Source organism: Mauremys mutica, chromosome 6, assembly GCF_020497125.1.
Source record: "Mauremys mutica isolate MM-2020 ecotype Southern chromosome 6, ASM2049712v1, whole genome shotgun sequence".
NCBI lineage: Eukaryota > Metazoa > Chordata > Testudines > Geoemydidae > Mauremys > Mauremys mutica.
In genome coordinates this window covers 87,083,737-87,107,475 of record NC_059077.1, presented here as the reverse complement: position 1 = coordinate 87,107,475, position 23,739 = coordinate 87,083,737, and the positions used below count along the sequence as shown (strand labels likewise).

Sequence of the window (23,739 nt, the reverse complement as noted above, 5' to 3'; positions counted from 1 at the left end):
ACACTACACAGCTAAAAATAGGAATTTAGACAGAAAGGCCTGGCTTGGGCGAGCAGAGAACCATGTAAGCTATGTAGCTGGGTACATATCCACACTCTTCATGCAGGTCTGTACTCTCCTTGCCTCAGTCATGACTCACTGTCTACACTGCTACTTAAACCCATGCTGGGGGGGCAGGGGGAGGGAGAATACCCAAGTACACACTCTACATGCCACCAAAAAGCATGCAGTGTAGACGTAGCCATAGACAAGCGGTGTCCTCCTCATGCTGCCTGCATATGAACAGGGTGATCACAATGGAGACAGTCTCCCTGCTCTTACTTCTGGTGCTTAGCACCACAGTGGCTCATAGAAGCTGGGAGAAGCAGCTGCAGGGGAAGTCTTGCTCAGACCCTGATTCCCCAGGAAGGAACCGTCTCAGTATACATGGAATCTTCGAGAAATTTAGCTGCAAAATGCTTAACAAGTCTCCACTGATCATGTGCAAACTGACAATTTTCAAAGGATTAAAAATTGGCCAGATCTGAATGTTTTTTCCATGGGAACAACAGGGCAATCCCCTGCCAAATTTCAAGTCCCTGCTCCAAAACACAGTAGCAGTAGAATTTCTCAGCTAAACAGTTGAAATAATTTCTTTTCAACACAGAAAAAGAATGTGTTTTCCCCTAACTTCGTTCTCAAAATGACTGAAATGTTTCAGCTGAAATTAAAATAAACAAATAAACAAATCAGACACACCCAACATGGAAAATTTTAATCCAAATAGTTTAAGTTTGGAAAGTTTATAAGCTATTGAAAATAAGGTCTTATAATGGAAAGTGTCAGGCAACATTCAGTTGCATAAGATATGATATTTGCACATAATACCATATATATGTATTGCAATTTATTTTTACAGTTCTGATCCAATTTGAAGTGCCAATCAAATCACATATTCCTGTGAATTCCATTAAAAACTATTTGATTCATAGCTGAAAACAGGTGTGTTTTTACATCAAAATGGATTTCAGTGTAAAATCCATTTTGATGTAAAAACACACCTGTTTTCAACTATCTCATTTTCATAGCTATCTCAGTATAAAATCCCAGTGGAGACAAGGCACTGTAGCTAGTCAAGGTAAAAACTACCTGAGCCTCACCAGAAATTGCAGAAAAGGAAGAGAAGGAGCAAGAGAGGAAGAAGGTGATAATTGGCTTACTCACCTTTTATGGCACATTACTCAGTGACCTGCTCACAAGGCATCAACAGAGGGAGGAGAAGGGAAGAGAAGATGGGATAAAGACAGAAAAGGGAGAGTGAGGAGAACAGCACTTATTCTCCCATACTTGGAATATTTACAACTTCTTCATAAGTTTTAGGGAATGGTAATATTCGTGGATCTTATGAGACAGTCAATTTTAGGAGAAATATACTGAATATTCCATTTGTGATCTGACGGACCTCTGGCTACCAGGCAATTGCCTAAACCATTGTAATTATTTTATTGAGAAATGCTCGAAATGGAGAGGCAAGTAGTGTCTCCACTATTGCTAACACAGGAATCAGGGTAGCAATCTTCCTATATATTTAGGCTGAAATCCTGTCCTATTGACAAAGCTCCCATTAACTTCAATGAATTTAGTAGCGCCAAGATTTCACTCCTAAACTTTTTAGTATTATAATACAACAGACATTTCTATACAGGGCCAGCTCCAGGCACCAGCATTCCAAGCAGGTGCTTGGGGCGGCAATCTGCAAGGGGCGGCAGTCTGTGTGTTTCTGCTGCCCTAAGCAGCATGCCGAATTGCCGCTGTGGACGGCAGAGGCAGTCCATGTGCTATTAGGGCGGCACGCGCATTTCCGCGGCGGCAGAAATTCAGCGGCAGCTTCTATGTTCAGCTGCTCGCAGCGGCAATTCGGTGGCTTCTGTCTTCCGGCTCTGAACTTTAGGGTACAGATGTGGGGACCTGCATGTACACTTCTAAGCTTAATTACTAGCTTAGATCTAGTAACACTGCCACCATCCAGAAATTTCAGTGTCTGGATCACTTTCTGTTCCCCCAAAACCTTCCCCTCCCTGGGCAGCCTTGAGAGGCTTTTTCACCAAGTTCTTGGTGAACACCGATCCAACCCCTTGGATCTTAACACAAGGAGAATTTAACCATCCCCCATCCTTTCCCCCACCAATTCCTGGTGAGTCCAGATCCAATCCGCTTGGCTCTTAACACAAGGAAAAAATCAATCAGGTTCTTAAAAAGAAAGCTTTTAATTAAAGAAAGAAAGGTAAAAATTATCTCTGTAAAATCAGGATGGAAAATACTTTACAGGGTAATCAGATTCATATAGCCCAGAGGAACCCCCTCTAGCCTTAGGTTCAAAGTTACAGCAAAGAGAGGTAAAATCCTCTCAGCAAAAAGGAACATTTACAAGTTGAGAAAACAAAAATAAAACTAACACGCCTTGCCTGGCTATTACTTACAAGTTTGAAACATGAGAGACTTATTCAGAAAGATTTGGAGAGCCTGGATTGATGTCTGGTCCCTCTTAGTCCCAAGAGCGAACAACCCCCAAACAAAGAGCACAAACAAAAGACTTCCCTCCACCAAGATTTGAAAGTATCTTGTCCCCTTATTGGTCCTCTCGTCAGGTGTCAGCCAGGTTTACTGAGCTTCTTAACCCTTTACATGTAAAAGAGACATTAACCCTTAACTATCTGTTTATGACACGGCTGAAGACAGAAGCTGCCGCCAAACTGCCGCCACCGCGGAAACGCGCGTGCTGCCCTAACAGCACACGGACTGCCTCCGCCGTCCACGGCGCGCTGCTTGCGGTGGAGCAGTAGAGCAGGCCCTGTTTCTATAACCCCTTCCATCCAAAGATCTCAAAAAGCTTTACAAATATTGAAGAATTAAGAGATACTACTCTCCAGTAATGTTGGTAAATATTACTGTTCATGTTTTACGGATGGGACAGGGAACAAGTGACATTAAGTGATTCACCTAAGGTTATGCAGTAAGTCTGTGGTAGAGCTAGGCTAGATTACAGATCTCCTGAATCTCAGTCCTATGTTTTAGGCACTAGACAAAACTAGACAAAGATAATTTTCTCATAATTGGTCACAGTTATGGAATCTAAGGCATAAATTGTACTGTCTGAAACAAAATTACCATTGATAAGAAAATAACTTTTGCCTGAGGGCTACAAAATTTGGCCCAAACTATTCAATTGTAATTACTGCATTCTAATATGCATCTTATTTGAACCAAACTTACACAGTAAAATGTGCAAGAGGAAAACTTACCTGTAATTTATTTGTTTCTTGTGTCTCTTTAAAAGATTCTAGATGTTCTTGGTTTTCCTGTATCAGTGTTAGTATTTGATCCTGTAATACCTTCAGCTCAAGCTCCTTTTGACCGAATACTTCTTCGTCTGTAGCTAAAGCCTGCTACATAACAAAAAGGAGATGGGGTGGGGATAGGAAAGGTGTTATTCTGACAACTGAATGAAGAGATTCTTCATATGGTGTTAAGAAAAGCAGATCTGAACTGCAAAATTTCCCAGGGTATACCAATGATGTGCTGATTCTAGTAGATCTTGACGATGCAGTATCTCTAATTATTCCCTCAATTTTATTAATCTATTGACCTTTTTTTGATAAGTTCCTTTCACCCTGTGACAGGGTGGAATAGGCCCAGAGGCCCCTACCTGGGGGTCTCGGGGTCCTGCCACACCCGTCTCAGGAAAAGAGCAGTAGAGAGGTCCTCTAAGCTGCATAGACAGACTGCGTGGGACGTGGCCAATTGGGGGAGGCTGCAAGGGGCTAGCCAATCAGTATAAAAGGAGCTGCTGTGCAGACCAGAGTCAGTTCCTTGATGGAGCTAGAGGAGTTCAACTGGTGCTCCTGGCTGGTCAAAGAGAACTGCAGCACCATGGACAGCTCAGTGCTGGCAGGGACTGGGGAAGCAAAAAGGAGCTCCTGGCTGGCTGCTGGGCCTGAACATAGAAGAGCCCTAAGGTAAGGGTGAAGGATTGGTGAAGGCTGGGGCCATGTGGAAGTGGCCCAGGGAACTCAAAACACTTTTCTTAAAGGGACACGGTGGCATGTGGCTACTATTCTTAGGGTCCCTGGGCTGGGATTCGGAGTAGTGGGTGGGCCAGGTTCCCTCCTCCCACAATAGGCCACTGGGGAAATAGCCTAGAATTAGACAGTGATAAACCCCAAGAAGGGGATCTGAAGTACTTAGGGGCCCAGATGGAGAGCTGGGGCCAGAAGGGTCCATAGAGGTCAAAACCATTGCCTCCAGGGAAGAAGCCCTGAGAATACGGCCTGGTCCTAGGGCTAGGACTGTTTAAAGACTGCAGACACACACAACCTGAAGGGGATGCTTGCAAGAGGTAGGTGCATGCCATTACACTCCCTAAGAAAAATGCCAATAACCAGAACTACTGTATGCAATGGTATATAAATACAATGCTGCTTTCAGCATGCAGTAAAATTCAGTCACAAGATCCATGCACTTTAACTGCAACAGTAGTGCAAATCTCTCATAAAATAATGAAGAAACTAACACTGCCTTCCTTGTTCTACAACTGTGATTACAACCTCATGAATAAAGTCAGAGTAGGTTTGAAAATTTCTTTAGATGTCTTTACAGGTATATGATCCAATGTTGGTCTAAGCAACTTCCAGAGTGCAGGGGCTGCGGTAGCTGCATAGCATACTTGAGCTCTGCAGCCATGGATGTTTGGTAGATCGGGAGAGGGGGGGACTGGGGGGGGGGAACAGTCTCTCTGATGAGGCTATCACACCCAAAACCATTCTTTCCCAGAGCAGATTCATAGTCATTCCACCCCAACTATCACATATTGCAATTGAGCACTGGTGAATGACTCCAGGAAAGCACAGAGCGTGTTCAGTACCTCAGCTGCAATTACAACAAAGACCAGGTCCCTCTCCAACTAAATGACAATTAGCCAAAGGACCCTTAAAAAGGAACAGCTTCAAAACAGAAATACCATCCAAGAAAAGAGATTGTGGGTGGAAAGGGGACTGAGAATGTCCCACCTAGTAATTATGGGGACTGATGATTCACAGCTCAGATCGAACCACGCACAGAGGCATACACAACCCCCCAATAAAAAAAGTATGCCCCTTCCATTTCTCCTGACACTGAACTGATGAGGGATTCTGTACCCTCCCCAGGACCACAGCAGAGAGAAGGGCGTTAGACAGGGCATGTAGGAGGTTGATTAGGGGGCTAATAGATGTTTATATGAGCTCTACATCCCAAAAGCAACTCTGAATCACCCACATGCAGAACAGGCCTGAGTCATCTCGATGATCCAGGACTGGTTAGCCTGGTTACAGCTGTTCTACCTACCTCTTGCTGCCAAGTACACTGAAATGGGCCAAATTTTAACATTATTTAAACTGATCATCCAAGCGATTTATGAAGCATTACAAGGTACAACTTTATTTTGACTGTGCACCAAAGCACTGAAGTCTCGGTCACTTCAAAACTTAACTGACACTTCAATTTCCTGGTCCACATTGGACCTGTAACATCATTCAAATTCCAGGCAATCACTGAAAAACAAGAATTCCCTCTTCCTATTCTGACTTGGCTTAATTAATAGTAGAGAAAATAACAGCTAATAATAAAGATAAATGTGCACGTTGTGGGCGAGATGTGAGAATAAGTAGTATGTTGTCCATTTACTTTCTTTTTGATTTTACATTCAAATGCCAGAAAGCTGCACTCTTATGTACATGAAAGAAAATACAGTTACATCAAGAAAACATTACAATAAATAATGCTAATTATTAAAACAGAAGAGGATAATGAATTAAGCTAAAGCATTTATCATATCCAAATAATTTTACTTAACATTCATAGGGAGGAAAAAACCAGCCTGATAAATCTTACTTAATTTTTCCCATTATAGGATTATATTTTTAAAAAAATTTAAGATCAAAATTAGAATGTTACTATGACTTGCAGTATTTATGCGGACAGTAAAGAGTAATATGAATATATACTTGGAACCATTCATTGAGGAAACATTTTGACAAATTGAGCTAGAAATCTTAGAATATTTTCCCTGCTCTATTATATTCTTGTTTATGTTGTATAAATCTAGTTTAGCCATTGCTAAAGAGGCAAAACAGGATAATTCTCTCTGCTTGAGACACAGCAACAAGAAGGAGCAGTGGTTTGCTTAGCAACCTTACCTATAAGCAATTAAACATGCAGCCTAGACTCTCTAGAGAAGTAGGAGGTTTAAAATAATCCAGAGGGGGAAATCACAAGCAGAGAGAAAGATAATTCAGAGTTAAAGGAACCAAGAGTAGAGGCACATGTTTCTTTTTTAACAAATTATGAGAAAGTAATTGGAAGACATAATTTATATAGGCATTTCCCAAGATAGATTCTATAAACTGCATCAGAATTCATGTGCAAACCTCGAAGTAGTTTTCCCCAACAAAACATGCATTTTGTTGCACTATTTATAACACATAGGAGCATAGATTCCTTCTATCACAAGATGTAGACTCAGATTAAGTTGTTATTGTTGACCTATTATTAATGTTCTTATTCTTTTAATGCCACTTTCAGTCAGTTTTCAACTCTTGATTCAAATGTCTTAAGTTACACCATTAACTTTTGATTTGGTTAAAGCTGCATGGTTTAGTGTACTTTTTGTTATCCATACACAGCATGTTAACATTGTTTCCAAAAGTTCCACCTGCTAAGAGGCTGTCCCCAAAAAAGTTATGTATGTTTATCATGTAATATTTTTGGGGGGAGGAGGGGAAGTCATGATTGAGATGGCAGAGAGCTCTTCTCTCTCAGCAGGTCATTGTCTAGCACTATTATGAGCTGAAAGGCTGCAACCTTATGTCTGCCTCTGAGAATGAACTGTTCAAAGTTGCCAGCACCAGAGTTCCTCTCTCACCTCCTCCTAGATAGCAATCCTGCTGAGAATCATGCCTTCTTCAAAATTCTCACCTCAGCAGGAGAACTGAAAAGAAATGTTATGGCACCAAAAAGCAGAAGGCTGATATGTAACATAGAAGTACATGTCCAAGAAGTGCTATGATAAGAAAACCTGTGAATAATGGATAACAAGAAAAAAAACTGCAGTTTTGAGAAACTTATTTCATCTTGTTTTTTCTTGACTGTTACAGCTCTTAGTCAACTAAGGACCTGACAATTAAAAGAAAGGAACAGCTTTTTGTCAGGTATTTTTATTTTTGAAGTAGGGCTGTCAAGCAATTAAAATATTAATCATGATTAATCACACCGTTAAACAATAGAATACTATTTATTTTAAATATTTGTGGATGTTTACTACATTTTCAAATATATTAATTTCAATTACAACACAGAATACAAAGTGTAAAGTGTTCACTTTATATTTATTTTTTACTACAAATATTTGCACTTTAAAAACAAAAATATTATATTTTTCAATTCACCTCATATAAGTACTGTAGTGTAACTTTCATGATAAAGAGATTGAATTTACAAATGTAGAATTATATACAAAAAAACTGCATTCAAAAATGAAACAATGTAAAACTTTAGAGCCTACAAGTCCACTCAGTCCTACTTCTTGGTCAGCCAATCATTCAGACAAACAAGGTTGGTTACAATTTGCAGGAGATAATGCTGCCTGCTTCTTGTTTACAATGTCACCTGAAAGTGAGAACAGACCTTCGCATGGCACTGTTGTAGCTGGCATTGTAAGATATTTATGTGCCAAATGCATTAAAGATTCATATGTCCCTTCATGCTTCAACCACCATTCCAGAGGACATGCTTCCATGCTGATGATGGATTTTGCTTGATAACGATCCAAAGCAGTGCAGATTGACGCATGCTCATTTTCATCATCTGAGTCAGATGCCACCAGCAGAAGGTTGATTTTCTTTTTTGGTGATTCTGTAGTTTCCGCATTGGAGTGTTGCTCTTTTAAGACTTCTAAAAGCATGCTCCACACCTCGTCCCTCTCAGATTTTGGACGGCACTTCAGATTCTTAAACCTTGGGTCGAGTGCTGTAGCTATTTTTAGAAATTTTACATAGGTACCTTCTTTGCGTTTTGTCAAATCTGCTGTGAAAGTGTTCTTAAAATGAACATGTGCTGGGTCATCATCTGAGACTGCTATAACATGAAATATATGCAGAATATGGGTAAAACAGAGCAGGAAACCATACAATTCTCCCCCCAAGGAGTACAGTCACAAATTTAATTGATGCATTAGTTTTTAAACGAGAATCATCAGCATGGAAGCATGTCCTCTGGAATGGTGGCTGAAGCATGAAGGGGCATACGAATGTTTAGCATATCTGGCATGTAAATACCTTGCAACATCGGCTACAAAAGTGCCATGTGAATGCCTGTTCTCACTTTCAGGTGACATTGTAAATAAGAAGCAAGCAGCAGTATCTCCCGTCAATGTAAACAAACTTGTTTGTCTTAGCAATTGGCAGAATAAGAAGTAGGACAGAGTGGCCTTGTAGGCTCTAAAGTTTTACACTGTTTGTTTTTGAGTGCAATTATGTACCCTCCCCCCAAAAAATCTACATTTGTAAGTTACACTTTCACGATAAAGAGATTGCACTTCGGTAATTGTATGAGGTGAACTGAAAAATACCGTTTCTTTTGTTTACCATCTTTACAGTGCATACATTTGTAATAAAAAATAATAATATAAAGTGAGCGCTGCGCACTTAGTATTCTGTGTTGTAACTGAAATCAATATTGAAAATGTAGAAAAACATCAAAAAATATTTAATAATTTCAGTTGTTATTCTATTGTTATAAATGCGATTAATTGCAATTCATTTTTTAAATCATGATTAATTTTTTTGAGTTAATCATGTGAGTTAACTGCAATTAATTGACAGCCCTATTTTGAAGGATAGCTTTTATCATTTGTGTGAAGGACTGGCTTAATAATAAGTACTAGGTTCGACATTGATACTTGATACTACAGTGTTGAGGCCAAGTAAGTAGGTAGATTGGACACAACTTGGCATCAGATGACCTATGTTGTCAACTTGTCTGTGGCTCTGATACATTAAATTATACTGGTGGGATATAAAATGAGATTTCTCGGTTAACTTGACAGCTTCAATTATCACTATAAAGGAAAGAACTAACAGATGAGAGGTCATCATACTGCTATTCAATCTCTTTAAAGGTATAATGAAAATTAATTAGCCCGAGCATAAAACCTATTTGCCCACCTCTAACACAATGATGATTAATGTTTTAATCACCTATCAAAATGAATAATTCACCCAGGTGAGCAGGCAAACAGAATTTTGCAATGCTGCTATTATTTAACTATATAAAACCCTAGATAAAGGGCAGAGGATATGGTTAAGGATTTTAAAACTTTTGAAGTCTAATGTGAATTCTACTAGTGGGCTACCCTTTCATGTAACAATACTTAAATTAACAAGTTATAGTTTAATACCTGGCATTTTTTTAGTTCCCTCTTCAGTTGAAGAATTGTGATATGATGTGGCTCCTCTTGGTCACTTCCAATTCCACTATCAGTTCGTGGCATGACAAGAGCTGCCTTCCTTAGCTCCTCTGCCATGTTGATACAATCCTGCAGCTTCTCTTGTTGACTCCTTGTTAAGCTGGCAATGTCATTTAGTTCAACTAGGAAGGGAAACGCTTCCTCTATGCAATTTCTGTAGTTGAAACACTCCACCTGAAGCTGGGAAAGCTGCTCTTCAAGAGAACGAATTCGAGTCCTATCTTCACTCATATCCTGTGATCCCTGGCTAGCATGGCTCATTACACTAACTTGCTGATTCTGCAAAGCTTCCCGGAGCAACTTGATCTCAAGTTCCATTTCATCAATCCGGTCCCACTCAGGGTTATAGTTTACAACTGGTTTATTTCTAATATTCTTGGCTCTGTTGGCATATTTGAGGGAATTTAAAGACTCATCAAAGTCAGATGAGGATGGATTTATACATGTTATCATGACAGTCTTGGCATTTCCTCCTAAGGAGTCTTTCAGAATACGAGTAATTTTAGCATCCCTATATGGGATATGTACACTTTTTCTCTTTGGGTCGCCAAGAGCACTTATCACATTTCCCAAAGCCAATAAGCCACTGTTGATCTGAATTGATTCCTTGAACCGTTCACCAGTGTTCCCTGTTTTTGTCACCCTTTCTGATCCTGCCAAGTCGACAAAGTGAAATTTAGAAGCAATGATCTGGCCTGATCTCAGAGATGAATCTTGTGCAGCATCTACATTTTTCGGAGACTGTGCAGGTCGTTGCTGACAAATACTGATGGTAAAAATAGCATGAGATCGACTGGAGTGCTCATTCATTTGTGTCGTACCTGTGTGGCGAGCTGCATTCCCACTTTCTAAAAGGCTCATCACTTCATCCACACTTTCCACTTGGCAATCCTTGGCACCAACAATCACTACAAACATCAACCCCAAGAAAGCATGAATAATGGGTTAACACTAGATTCTCAGCAAAAGTTTACAGCAAAACTGTTTTTAGATAAAGTCATGAATAGTCAAACTAATCCACAAAAAAACATACTAAAAATCCAAAAAATCCAAATAAAATTAGCTATAATAATGTGTACAAGCTCATATTAGCATATGAGCTCACAGGAAATACCTATAAGAAAAATTTATACTAATGGAAGCACTACATACAGCATATTAAACCTGTAGCATATGTATAAAATGCATTTTTACATTACAAAAAAGCTTAGAGACTTTATTTAAATCAATACAAAAAACAACAAATGCAAGGTTACAGTGAAGACTTTAAACAAACAAAAGAGAGAAAATTCAAAGTTATGGTTCTCACAAATCATAACTTTGTCATTTTATACCTATATAATATTTGTATTATTGTCGATCGGCCTAATACAACAAACACTTACATTTGTGAGTAATTTTACTCATGTGAGTAGCCCCACTGAAGTCAATGAACTATTCAGTTGCTCATTTGCAGGATTGGACCAGAGGGTATTAATGCTTACACTTTACTACATCTAGGAAATATGAACAAGTAACACTTACTTCAAGCAATTAATTTGAATTTCCTGACTACTGAGCTCTTCAAATGTTTACATGCAGGTCTATGCACACACAAAAGAATTGAGTGCAAAACTGGAGGACAAGATAATGCCATACTGAAAAATTGGGCCCCATGTGCAAAGGAGCATTGTGCCATGTTGCCTTATGATCAGGGCCGGCTCCAGGCAGCAGCCCAGCAAGCAGGTACTTGGGGCGGCCAACAGAGAGGGGCGGCACGTCCAGCTCTTTGGCGGCAATTCAGCAGTGGGTCCCTCACTCCCTGTCAGAGGGAAGGATCAGCCGCCGAATTGCCGCCAAAGACTGGAGCAGCAGAGCTGATCACGATCATGTTTGTTGTTGTTGTTTTTTGTTTTTTTGCTGCTTGGGGCGGTAAAAACCCTGGAGCCGGCCCTGCTTATGATAAATTAGGAAAAAACAGTGCATCCCAGTAGTTCTCAACCAGAGATACACATACCCCAGAGGGCAGATCAACTCATCTAGATATTTGCCTAGTTTTACAACAGGCTACATAAAAAGCACTAGCAAAGTCAGTACAAACTAAAATTTCATACAGACACTGACTTGTTTATACTGCTCTATATACTGTACATTGAAATGTAAGTACAATATTTATATCCAATTTATTTATTTTATAATTATATGGTAAAAATGAGAAAGTCAGCAATTTTTCAGTAATAGTGTGCTGTGACAAGGATTTTCTGGACAGCTTCCTTACCTCATAGGTCTCTGTTTAATTGGATAGTCAAAAATACAGAAGTAATAAAGAATATTACTGTCCAATATAGATTTTCCCCAGGATTTTACTGATGAATGAGAAGAGCTTGCCATAGAAGGATATGTGGTCAGCTGAGGCTGATTGGAAATTTACACGCATAAATGTTTGTACTAAAGAAGAGTAACTGATCCCTGCACAATAGTTTAAAATTTATTGATGGATCATTGTTCAAAAACCCATGCTTCACCAAGAGCATTCTGGCATTCATCCATTTCAAAGCCACCAACAAGACCAGCACTTTATCTCAGAATCACTTTCTCCTCTCTCATTTCAATTTGTGAAACCATTGAAGCCAGATGCTTACTACATGTATAGCTTCTGCATAATGCAGTTGAAGGCATAACACAACAGTTTGTACAGTATAGAAATAGTATATTTTATGTGGAATTAAGTGTAAGGAGGCTGGGAAGCAAGGGTCCAATCTGCAGCATTTACTCAGGTGAATAATCCCATTGAAATCATTAAGATTACTCTGTAGGATCTGCAGGACCAGGACCCATATTTGCTCCTTATCATTTCCACCCACTCTAGCAGTATTTGTTTTCCTGATGTATTAACAGCTATTTAAAAACAAAACTGACACAGACCATTCAAGATGAACTTTACATTTATCAGTAAAATGTATCCCTACAATAGACCTCCCCTCTTGTTTCCTAATATCTGTAATTAATAAGTGCTTTATCTTTTAAGAGAAGACAAGAACATTTTGCATTTGCTTTCATAAACTTGCACTTCGAACAAAATATTCTTTCAAGCATATAAGTAGGAGCAAATTTAATAAATTGTTTAGTTCAAATAGGCTTCTCTACCTGTGTTTCCCTTTTCATCTTCTCTGATGTGTAAATCTTTCATAGAGGTCTCCAACTCCAGCAGATCTCTGAGTTCTTCCTTGTAGACCTCTATATAAGATACTTTCACACTGAAGTCAATATTATGGTTTTCAGAGACGTTCTGAAATAGTTCCTGTATAGCACGTGGAATGATACCTTTTTCATCCTCTGCAACCGATGCTAAAATATAAACAGAAATGTGACCAGGCTTGCAGTGAATATATCTTTATAGTTTAGACTAAAGTTTAAACTTCTGAAACATGAACAAAAGTCTGTGGGCATTAGCTCTAAGGCACCTGTGAATCTGAAGAATTTAGTCCTGTCAAAAAGTCACAATATATCAATACTATTGAATGGCTGAATATTTGTTTACAGTCCTTAACAGGATTCATATTCAAGCTCCAATAAATTACTTGTTAATATAAACTGGAGGGCAACACGGTGAGTGGTTCAGCAGTCAAATGCATCACTATTATAAGCCTATATTTCTCATGAGCCACATTTTACACTCAGTGATTACTGATGGCCAGGACATTGCACAATTTTACAATGACAACCTCAATTTTCAGTAGATACCTCTTGCTCCAATAAGGATATAACAGTAGTTCAGTAGGTTGCCATGTGCCGGAAATAGGAGATGTTTTGAAAGAACAAGAATTGTTCCTAAAAACTAACATACGGCTCACCAATGCCATGTCAAACTCCTGCTTTTAAATATCAGCAAGGATCTCAGATGTTACTTATTCCACAGTATGGAAATTGGTTGGGGGTTGATGAGAGGCTTCTGAGTGGCTCACTCCTTCTAACCAAGAAAATTAGAAATTGTCCCATCTAATCAGTGACTCAATAGGTATATGTGAAAAAAGTTGCTGAGCTTTGAACAGCTTTGTATTGTGGCACCTGCTATTTAAAGCTTCTAGGTAACACAGACTTAACATTAAATAACCATGGTCAGCCAAAAGATGACAAGAAATTAAAAGAATAAAAAGAATTAAGAATAAGGAGGATTTTAATTTTTACAGAGATTTTTAAAATAATCTATTTATATCCACTTGGAAAGGTGAAATTAAAAAAAGAACTGCGATGTTATAATTTGGGTTTTTCTATTAGGGGAAATAATACCTGAAAGCAGTGAACAAGGTCAAGGGGAGGAAATCAAATCTTCAAATGATTCAATTTAAACACGGAAAAAAAGATAATATGACTCAGTTAGTCTGAAAGATAAAAGAGACTGTTTTCCATATTTTAGAATAACATGCTGATTACCTGATGATGTAGTCAATATTTAAACAGCAGGAGTCTAATCTGGAAACTTGAACCACAAAGACATTGAAATAAGAAATGTTTTACAATCTTGTTTTCTATTATAAAATTCTGCAGCAGCAGCACGCTCTAACAGGAACAGAATTCCAATAATAATAAATGTCTGATAACTCAGAATGATGATGGTTAAGGGAGTTGTCATTACTGGCAAAATAACCCAAAATGAGATCAGATGTTTGCCATTTTAAGCCAAAATTCTGATCTCTACGATACTGATCTGGTACTAAAACTGTATCCTTTTTTAGACCATCATATGGAGACAGAGGGTCAAATTCATAAGTGTGTCTAAGGGAATCTAAGGTGGTGTACTTCCTACCTCCTGACATCCTCAGTAATTTCAAACTTCATTACACTCAGTTTGAGTCTAAGGAGAGGCTACATTGGTGTAATTTTCATGCTAAGGGAACAAAAAGGAAGTGTATATTACAGTGGCCTAGACTCACTCAGATTCACCAATATAATGCTAAAATAATATTTTCTCAACTCTTACTTTAGATAAAGAAGTAAGCAGACTCTACGTTGTTCAGAATGTAGTATTCAGACTCTCATGGTGCTCAACTGAATTATTTCAGGAGCACAAAAATATTCTGGGCGCTCAAGTACTACCGTGATGGATATGCTAGAAATACCTAAAGTAGATAAAATAGATTTGCTCACCATTGCTTTTTTTAGTTAATACCAAATAAAGTTAAGATCAAACAGGTTAAAATAAATGAGCTCTTGATGCTCAAGCACAGGCTGGGATTAAATTTGGAAGATGAGAGCAAATAGTTGCACATCTAAAACAATCCTATTTTAAATGTGGATCAAATCCAGAAGCTCCAATGGCTGGCACTAATTTAATGTTGTGGGGTGTCATATGATACTTCTCAGGGTTCTTGAGTACAGTCTAATTTAAGGTAAACCCCTGTCATGGATAGCTCATCTAACTCATGTTTGGTCAGAAGAGTATATTAGTTTATAGTAGTGTTTTCCATTAGCCTTTTAAATATTTTTTGTCAGTAGCATAGATCTTAGATACTGTGGCAATGAGCACTGTAGAAACTTCTCAGATATAGATAGACTGTAGCGCTCTCTATGCTGCATAGACATAGACATAGTTGTTGGAATTATTAATTGCACATGGAGACAGCCCAGTGTTCTAATGGGAAAGGTCAATCAAGCAGCAAAAACGAACAAAAATCCCCACACACATAAACAAAAACCCAACAGCCAGCCTGAACAACAATTTGCCTCAGGTTTTTAAAAATACACCTGTAAAATATAGTTATATCACAACTATTACATAGCCTTCCAAGTATTATTTATTTGGGTTAGGCAAGTACGCTGGTCACAAATCACAGAAACAAAATAAACTTTCCAAAACATACCAATGTGACCTCCACCAATGGTGTACGTCTTCCCAGACCCTGTCTGTCCATAAGCAAAAACTGTAGCATTATATCCTTCAATCAAAGACACCACTAAAGGCTTAATGCAAGTTGTATAAACTTCATCTTGGGTTGAATTTTTGCCAAATACAAAATCAAAAGTGAAGACACGGTCTTTCCCAATGATAACTTGCTGTGTGTTTGGGACCAGTCTCACACATACTTGATGGTTATGAAGAATCTCTTTGGAAAGCAGAGGTCTTATTCTTACAGCAACTTTAACTGGAATCTCTTCCATGACAGCCTCCAATTTTAACACTTAACCTGAACAAATTTTCTTATGGTTCTTGTCTTCATAACATTCTCAATCTTCTGCATCTAAGAAACAAAGTTTTCTGAATTACACAGTGAATAGAAGTTCATGTCCCAGTGACTGACTTAACTTTCCACTTTGGAAAAAGTTAACTAAAGTGAGTGAGTGTCTGTCCTGTAAAATAGGCATAGAAGATTCCAGTCCCATATTTCTTCAGTTTATAGGTAATTTTTCCCCTTTTTAATTACCAGACCAGCAAATTCGACCTGGAACTGAAAGTCAAGTGACCTTCTTTCTGGACATGGCATGATTACATTAAGTCAGCAGTTCTCAAACAGGGGGCATGCGCCTCTGGGGAGGCTTGCTAAACTTTCTATGGGGGTACGGCAAGCCTTCTCATTCACTTACAAGGTTGCAACACCACTCAGTGAAATTTAGCCCATCCGCCACACCATCTGACAGTGGGGTGGCTAGGACAAATTTCACTGAGTGGTGGTGTGACCCTGTAAGTGAATGGGAAGGCTTGCTGTACCCCCATGGAAACACTAGCACTCTTCAATGCTGAAATTGAGAAATAATATCCACAAAGTTTTCAGGGCAGTAAGGCATGTGCTTTTAAAAGGTTTCCTAGCCTATGCACAGTTAGCAGGATCAAAGGACTGATTTATTTCAAGTAGAATTCCCTTTATTGGATTCAGTGTATTAATAGCCCCAATTCCACCTAGATTACATTGAAAAGTCCCATTTTGTAAGGGGGGGGGAGAGTGGGGCTCCAAGTTAAAAAAAAAAAAAAGTTGTGGGGGGAGGATGGCATCATTCCAAAAAGGTTGAGAACCTCTACATTAAGTAATAGAGACAGCGCCATGAGAGCTTACTTATCAATTCTGTTGATGAAGCATGTGCTCAGAATTAATCCAACTCACTCTCCCACAGCTATATTAGCTCTGTAGGGGAAAAAGAAGTAAAAGCACATTAAAAATGCCTTCCACTTAAATAAGATAAGTAGATAGGACTTGAAAACCACACGGGAAACAGATTAGCTGCATACAACAAGAAGGTGTGATTTTAATACTTCTCTGATTATTATACTTTAAGCAGCCTGATGCAGAAGTCAGGCCTTTTTAATCACTGTTAAGTACATACCTAATTAAAATGACAGTTTGGGTTTTTTTGGTTGCATTTGTTTTTTGAAAACAGGTAACTTATAGAAATTGTGATTCCTTTTGTTGCCCTCTGCATATTCACTCTTAGGGAATGCACCCCCTCCCACAGCTACTTTCTGAACCTTCTGGAAAGCCGTTTGTCAGGCATGGATGGACACCTTCTTGGGACACCAAAGGTTCAGAGTTGAAGTTATGGAAAGGCTGCATGACCACAACAACTTCAGTTCAGAGAGTCCCATGAGAGCAGAAATGAGGGGAAAAAGAAGTAGCACTGTTTGCTAGACTTCCATATATAAGACTATGTAAAGGCCAGCTTAGCATATAAATAGTATGTATGGATTTCCTGCCTTTTAATACTTTAGGATCAAAGCCTAAATAAAAGGTTTTATAACTAGCTTCTTCTTGAGATTTGGTGTAACCTCAAATTTAGTATCACTTTAGTATCTGATATGTTCACTGTCATGATCACTTTCTCTGCAACTGCAGAATATAGTTAGCTGAGATGGATCCAAAGGTCTAAAAGATGTTTTCTCTATTTTCTAAACTGGATCCCTATTTAAGTATTTAATTATTTTTAATTGACAATAGCAAGTGGAAATGAGTGCTCCAGGAATCAAACTGAAAGCAGAACAACTAGTGGATTCCAATTTCCATTGTACTGTAGCTACAATATGGGAGGGAGGAGGAAGAAGGATTTATTTATTTAAATAGTGTCTGTGTATAGAAAGAGAGATGGTTCCACTATATAAGGAACTTACTAGGGTCTCATAACAATATTATGTACAGTGTTGGTTACTGAACATTTTTTAATTAAAAAAAGCACAGAAAACTCTCAAATACGAGAGTCCAGAGTTGGGGCAACAGGGCTATTAGATTAAATATTTTACAAGATCTATCACTTCTAAATATTTTCAGCATAGACAAAAAAGTCTTTAAAGAAACCTACAGGGAGTCTGGTGGCACCTTAAAAACTAACAGATTTATTTGGGCCTAAGCTTTTGTGGGTAAAGAACCCTCTGCTTCAAATGCATGGAGTGAAAATTACAGATGCAGGCATTATTATACTGAATTATATATAAGAGAAGGGAGTTACCTCACAAGTGGAGAACCTGTGTTGACAGGGCCAATACAATCAGGGTGACTGTAGTTCACTCCCAATAATTGAGGAGGACGTGTCAATTCCAGGAGAGGCAAAGTTGTTTTTGTAGTGAGCCAGCCACTCCCAGTCCCTATTCAAGCCCCTGTTTCTGAAGTTTTTTTGTTCAAGTATGGCTACTTTTAAATCTGTTATAGAATGTCCAGAAAGACTAAAGTGTTCTTCTACTGGCTTCTGTAGGTTATCATTCCTGATGTCTGATTTGTGTCCATTTATTCTTTTACGTAGAGACTGTGTGGTTTGGCCAATGTATATGGCAGTGGGGCATTGCTGGCACATGATGGCATATATCACATTAATAGATGTGCAGGTGAATACGACCCTGATGGTGTGGCTGATGTGGTTGGGTCCTCTGATGGTGTCGCTAGAGTAGATATGGGGACAGAGTAGGCAAAGAGGTTTGTTACAGGGACTGGTTCTTGGGTTAATGTTTCTATGGTGTGGCATGTAATTGCTGGTGAGTATTTGCTTCAGGTTGGGGGGCTGTCTGTAAGTGAGGACTGGCCTGTCTCCCAAGGTCTGTGAGAGTGAGGGACCCTTTTTTCAGGATAGGTTGTAGATTGTTGATGATGTGCTGGAGCGGTTATACCTCGGGGCTATACTGTAATTTTCACTCCATCCATCTGAAGAAGTGGGTTTTTTTACCCATGAAAATGTTTATGCCCAAATAAGTATGTTAGTCTTTAAGGTGCCACTGGACTCCTTGTTGTTTTTGTGGATACAGACTAACACAGCTACCCTTTGATACTTTAAAGAAACCTGATTGTGGTTTACAAATACACAGAACAGAGTCTCTCTACAAGCATAAAGCATAGGTACAATGGTTTGTAGTATGCAGAGTAGAAAGAATACTATTGTCTGATGGCTCAGCACAAGCAAACCTCAGTACACACAAATAAAATATTTTGGGTTTTTTTTTAAATTATTTCTGCACAGAATTGCTTTTAGTCTGAATGAAAATATCATGAGCTCTTTAGAAACCACTAATTGAAATATAAATCAGTATTTACAACCTGCCAGTTGTATTAGCCTTTATGCTATTAAACAAACAAACAAAAAACTACCTCCATGGACTATTAGCTTGTTATCACAAAGAATTTTGGAAAGTTGTAGAAAACACAATGAGTGCGTAACCTTTAATTAATAGGGGATCAGGTCACTAAAATGGGAATCAGGAGATCTGACTTCTGGGTTCATATAGCTTTCATGTTAATACTGTATCTTGCAACTGAAATATTTAATGCAAGAATATGGCTAGTAGCTCTTCCTTTGTTCACCTAGTGCCAATATTATGCTAATGTATTATGCTAATATATTTACTTATGACCTGAAATATTCTATTTCCCCATCCTCCCCCTGACAGACACCATAATCGAAAGACAGACTGGCACAGAGATGTAATGTATATAATTTTAAGAAGTCTATTATGAATTACTCACAAAGTACACATGCAGATGTCATAGTTAGTGTCTCTGCTCGATCATTATAATTAATTATTATTATTATTAAAATCGGGTTCAGAACTCATCCTCAGACTAAGCCTGGGTTCGGCTAACAACAAAGCCACTTTGCTGCGCTGTGTTTGGAAAGGGGTCTCAAGCATAGCAGACCCTGCGTGGTGTGGTGCGGTGCCAGCAAACCCTTGGGAATGCCATTGGAGCTCCCTAGCCCAGTGCTCGAGAACCGCCTGCTAAGACAGGGCACAGGCCTGGGACCCAGGAGACGTGGCTGCCAGACCTGGCTCTCAAATGGCCTTGGGCACGTTGCTTAACTTCTCCATCCTTCTTCAGCGCCCGGTCTGTGACACGGGGCGCAGGCTGCTCCTCCCGGGCGCGGCTCCTCGGCTGAGCAGCGTTAGTGCCCGGGGCCCGGGGCCATGCCGGAGCGGGACGGGCAGCGTGAGGCTCCTACCGGGCCGGGGCCCGGGGCCATGCCGGAGCGGGACGGGCAGCGTGAGGCTCCTACCGGGCCGGGGGCGGGGGGGGGTGTCCAACTTTTCTCCCTTTTCCTCTCCCCTCGGGGAAGGCCCCGCGCCGGCCTGTCCGCTGGCGGGGCCGCTGCGGCATCTCAGAGGGCTGGGGAGGGAAGCACCGACCCGCGGGGCTGCGACAAACCCACCTGCTGCCGGGCACGGGCGAAGCGTGTTGCAGGCCGGCTCCCCTTCTGTTTACACGCGGTCACCAGGCAACAGCGGAACCTTCCGGCCCGGCGGCGACCAGCGAGTCCGAGGCCTCTGCCGCCCGCCCGGCGCAGTGCCCCCTGCAGGGCCCTGCGAGAGTCGCTGCCCGCCCGCACCCTTCCCCGTGTGCCCCTGGAGGCGGCTGCATACGCTGCCGGCTTCAAGCTCCAGACTGGGGCGACTGGCCGCGGGGTTCGCCTTCGGTCCCACTTGGGCCTGCGTGTTCACAACAAAAAATAACTTAAACCACATTCATGGCATCCATAAAGGCAACTACTGGCTTTGGAGGGGGAGTTATAGGATATCCTGTCCTGGTGCTATCACTTACGCATGCGCTTTGGTGCCGCTTGTTAAAATGGCATGTCAGGTCAAAATGTCAAATCTGTTCACATGCACAGTGTAGGGATATTAAAGAAGGTTTATATTAGACATGGTTTATATGAAAAATGACTTATTGTTAATTGATGCCTCATAACTAAAGGTTTATGTTAAAAGTAAATTTGTGATTCTAACCTGCAAGCCACCAGCTGTGTCTGTGTGAAGCCTGCTCAAAGAAATACTTTGTATAAAACTTGTTAAACATTAATTAACTCTAAGTAAGCCAAAACAGTAGCTGTTATAGTGTATAAATAGAGACCCCCACCCTCTGTAAGTTTTCATCTCACTTTATCTTTGATTGTTAAAAGACAGGGAGTCTCACATAAATTGGTAACACCCCAAAAAGTAAAGAAACAGTGAAATAGATGTGATTAAGATAGAGAATGTATGTGACTGAATGGTTAGGGAGTCACCAGCCTGAAGAATTCAGTGTCGGCTAAAGAAGGTGTCAAGTGGGATCAACCAGATGACCCCCGGAGGGCAAACTGGAATCCACCCACCACACCTCAAAGGAAGGAAAAACAAAACACCTATCAACATGGAGCCAGCCATCTGCTGATTGATTTAGCAACAGCAAAATGAAGCAACTCTCATGAACTGACATAGGAATAAATTCCTATAAAACTGGACTCTAAAGACTGAGGACTTTGAGTCTATGGTTCTGATACCAACCTCCAGGAGCATCAGATGCATCTGACACAGACTCGGCTCCATCCTCATGACCAAGATACCTGGCCAGTAACTTGGCATGAGCAACATCTAGGCTGGTAACTATAACATCTATACAGAACCTGAATGAATGATTGTGTGAATGAATATATGTGTGTGTGTGTATAAGGAATAAGTAGTAATAGAAACAAGTAGGAAAACATTGTCTTTTGTTTTGTTATGGTTTTTACAATAAATGTGGCATCTTTGCCTTATCCCTCTTAATAAGATCCTGCTGGTTTTTATTATATTGGTATAACAACAGTAACCCAGATATCAAATCTAATTATGACCAAATGACATAGTACTATATTTAGCTTATTGTACAGTCTGGTAGTAGTGACAAAATTCCTCCACTTTGATTTAAACAAGCAATAACATCATTCAAAAGGAAAAAGGCAGTAAGACCCCCTTTCTTTCTTTAGCCAAGCCACCTCCCAGGCTGCAATCCCAGGTCATATGGGGCATTCTGCAAACACTGAAACAAAGGTACTCAGCCCTTCAGTAAATAATAAATCTATACCCAATTTAAGCCTTGTTTCTGTAGAAGGTCCCTGGAGGTTCACAGGAACCTCAGGCCGTTTTTGTTATCCAAACACTAAAAAGAGCATTTGAAAAATGACAACCATGTGACCCTTCCCTACATTCTAATTACCCCAAAATAGTCCAAAAATTTTAAAGCCAAACTTCTACTTTAAAAAAAATGAAAACAAATGCCTGTAGATAGCTTCAACACTGCATAAGACTGAGTAGGTCCCAAGGTGATGAGGTAATTGAAGTGATGAGACAAGGTGGTGAGGTAATTTAAGTCATCTGTCCACCAACATCCCTCACAAGGATGGCATAGCTGCCTGCCACAAATATTTACAAGGCAATGGACAAACCTCAGATATCTACCCCAAACACATTGTCAGACTCATCCATTTCATCCTCACAAATAACAATTTACATTCAAACAACCATATTGTCCAAACTATGGGAACAGCAATGGGTACTAGAACGGCTCCCAAATATGCATTCTCTTCACAGGCCACTTTGAAGAAGAATTGCTGGACAAATGCATCATAAAACCAATGATATACCTGAGATATATCAATGGTATTTTCATCCTCTGGACAGAAACTCCCTCATAGATTTCCACCAAAACTTCAACAAACACAACCAGTCAATTAAACTCTCTTTGGAACTCTCCCACAGTAGAATCAACTTCTCCTGGACTCCACAATCAGCTTTAACAATAGAACCCCTCAGATCACCACACCTACTTCATAGATCCAATAACCACCCCAAAATCTGTTATTTACATCCAGGCACTTAGATACTACAGAATATGCTCCTAGGAGGAAGTCTGGGATCTAAACCTTAACACACTCAGAACTACCTTTACTGAACAAGGACACTCCACCAGAGAAGTAGATCACATCATGGAAGGCCCCCGCCACCCCACACACACACACCCTGAGAGAACCTGCTTCAATACAGAAATAATGTCCTTCCATCCCCAACCGCACACCCCTAGGTATCACCTACCAGTACCACCCCAGACTGGAACCCATATTGGGTATCAAACTCCAATGCATACTCCAGGGGGACTCCATCCAGAAAGAAATCTTTCCTGAACCCCCACTTCTGGCCTTCTTCAGAGATAACCAGCACAACATTTTCAAAAGACGAGCCTGGGAGCTTAAATTCATAACTTTGCTATACACTAAAAATCATAGTCTTAATAAAATCACTGGATTTATAGCTTTTACAACAATCTGTAACTCACTAACCCCCCTCCTTTTTTGTCCTATGACTACAGGAGTGTTAAGGGCCATTTAGCACATATTCTAAGGAACTATTCAAGGTACTTATGCTAAATTATCTGTTCAATCTTGTATTTAGCTGTGACATTGAATACCTTTCCCAGACCTGAGGAAGATCTCTGTGTACAGGGCCAGCTCCAGGCACCAGCATTCCAAGCTGGTGCTTGGGGCGGCAATCTGCAAGGGGCGGCAGTCCCTGTGTTTTTGCCCCCAAGCAGCGCTCCGAATTGCCACTGCGGACAGCGGGGGCAGTCCATGTGCCTGTTAGGGCCGCAGGATTAAACAAAGACTGTGAATGGCTTGCCAGTTACAGAACCAGTTTCTCCTCCCTTCGTTTTCACACCTCATCTGCTAGAACAGGGCCTCATCCTCCCTGATTGATCTAACCTCATTATTTCTAGCTTGCTTCTTGCTTGCTTATATATACCTGCCCCTGGAAATTTCCACCACTTGCATCCGAAGAAGTGGGTATTCACCCACGAAAGCTCATGCTGCAAAACGTCTGTTAGTCTATAAGGTGCCACAGGATTCTTTGCTGCTTTTACAGAACCAGACTTACACTGCTACCCCTCTGATACTTGTACCATTCAGTATTTTCATAAATAATCTTGGATAATAGGGTTGATAGTATCCTTACAAAATCTGCTTGGAGGGGT

The 23,739-nt window shown here is 40.1% G+C and overlaps 1 protein-coding gene across 3 annotated transcripts in view; it reads right to left on the bottom strand.

Moving 5' to 3' along the window:
• The window catches only part of KIF27 (kinesin family member 27), a 44,588-nt gene extending 24,134 nt beyond the window's left edge, over positions 1-20,454 (bottom strand). Inside the window, exons 1-7 of one of the 3 annotated variants that reach the window (XM_045020703.1) lie at positions 20,340-20,440; positions 16,567-16,635; positions 15,379-15,756; positions 12,665-12,865; positions 10,360-10,446; positions 9,470-10,191; positions 3,282-3,425 (exon numbers count right to left, since the gene is read on the bottom strand). In XM_045020703.1, the coding sequence (XP_044876638.1) occupies positions 3,282-3,425; positions 9,470-10,191; positions 10,360-10,446; positions 12,665-12,865; positions 15,379-15,676 (1,452 nt within the window). In that variant the 5' untranslated portion in view covers positions 15,677-15,756; positions 16,567-16,635; positions 20,340-20,440. Of the gene's footprint in view, positions 1-3,281; positions 3,426-9,469; positions 10,447-12,664; positions 12,866-15,378; positions 15,757-16,566; positions 16,636-20,128 lie in introns of all 3 variants that reach the window. The other 2 variants (XM_045020702.1, XM_045020701.1) reach the window with 2 other exon arrangements.
• Between the last annotated feature and the right edge of the window lie 3,285 nt (positions 20,455-23,739).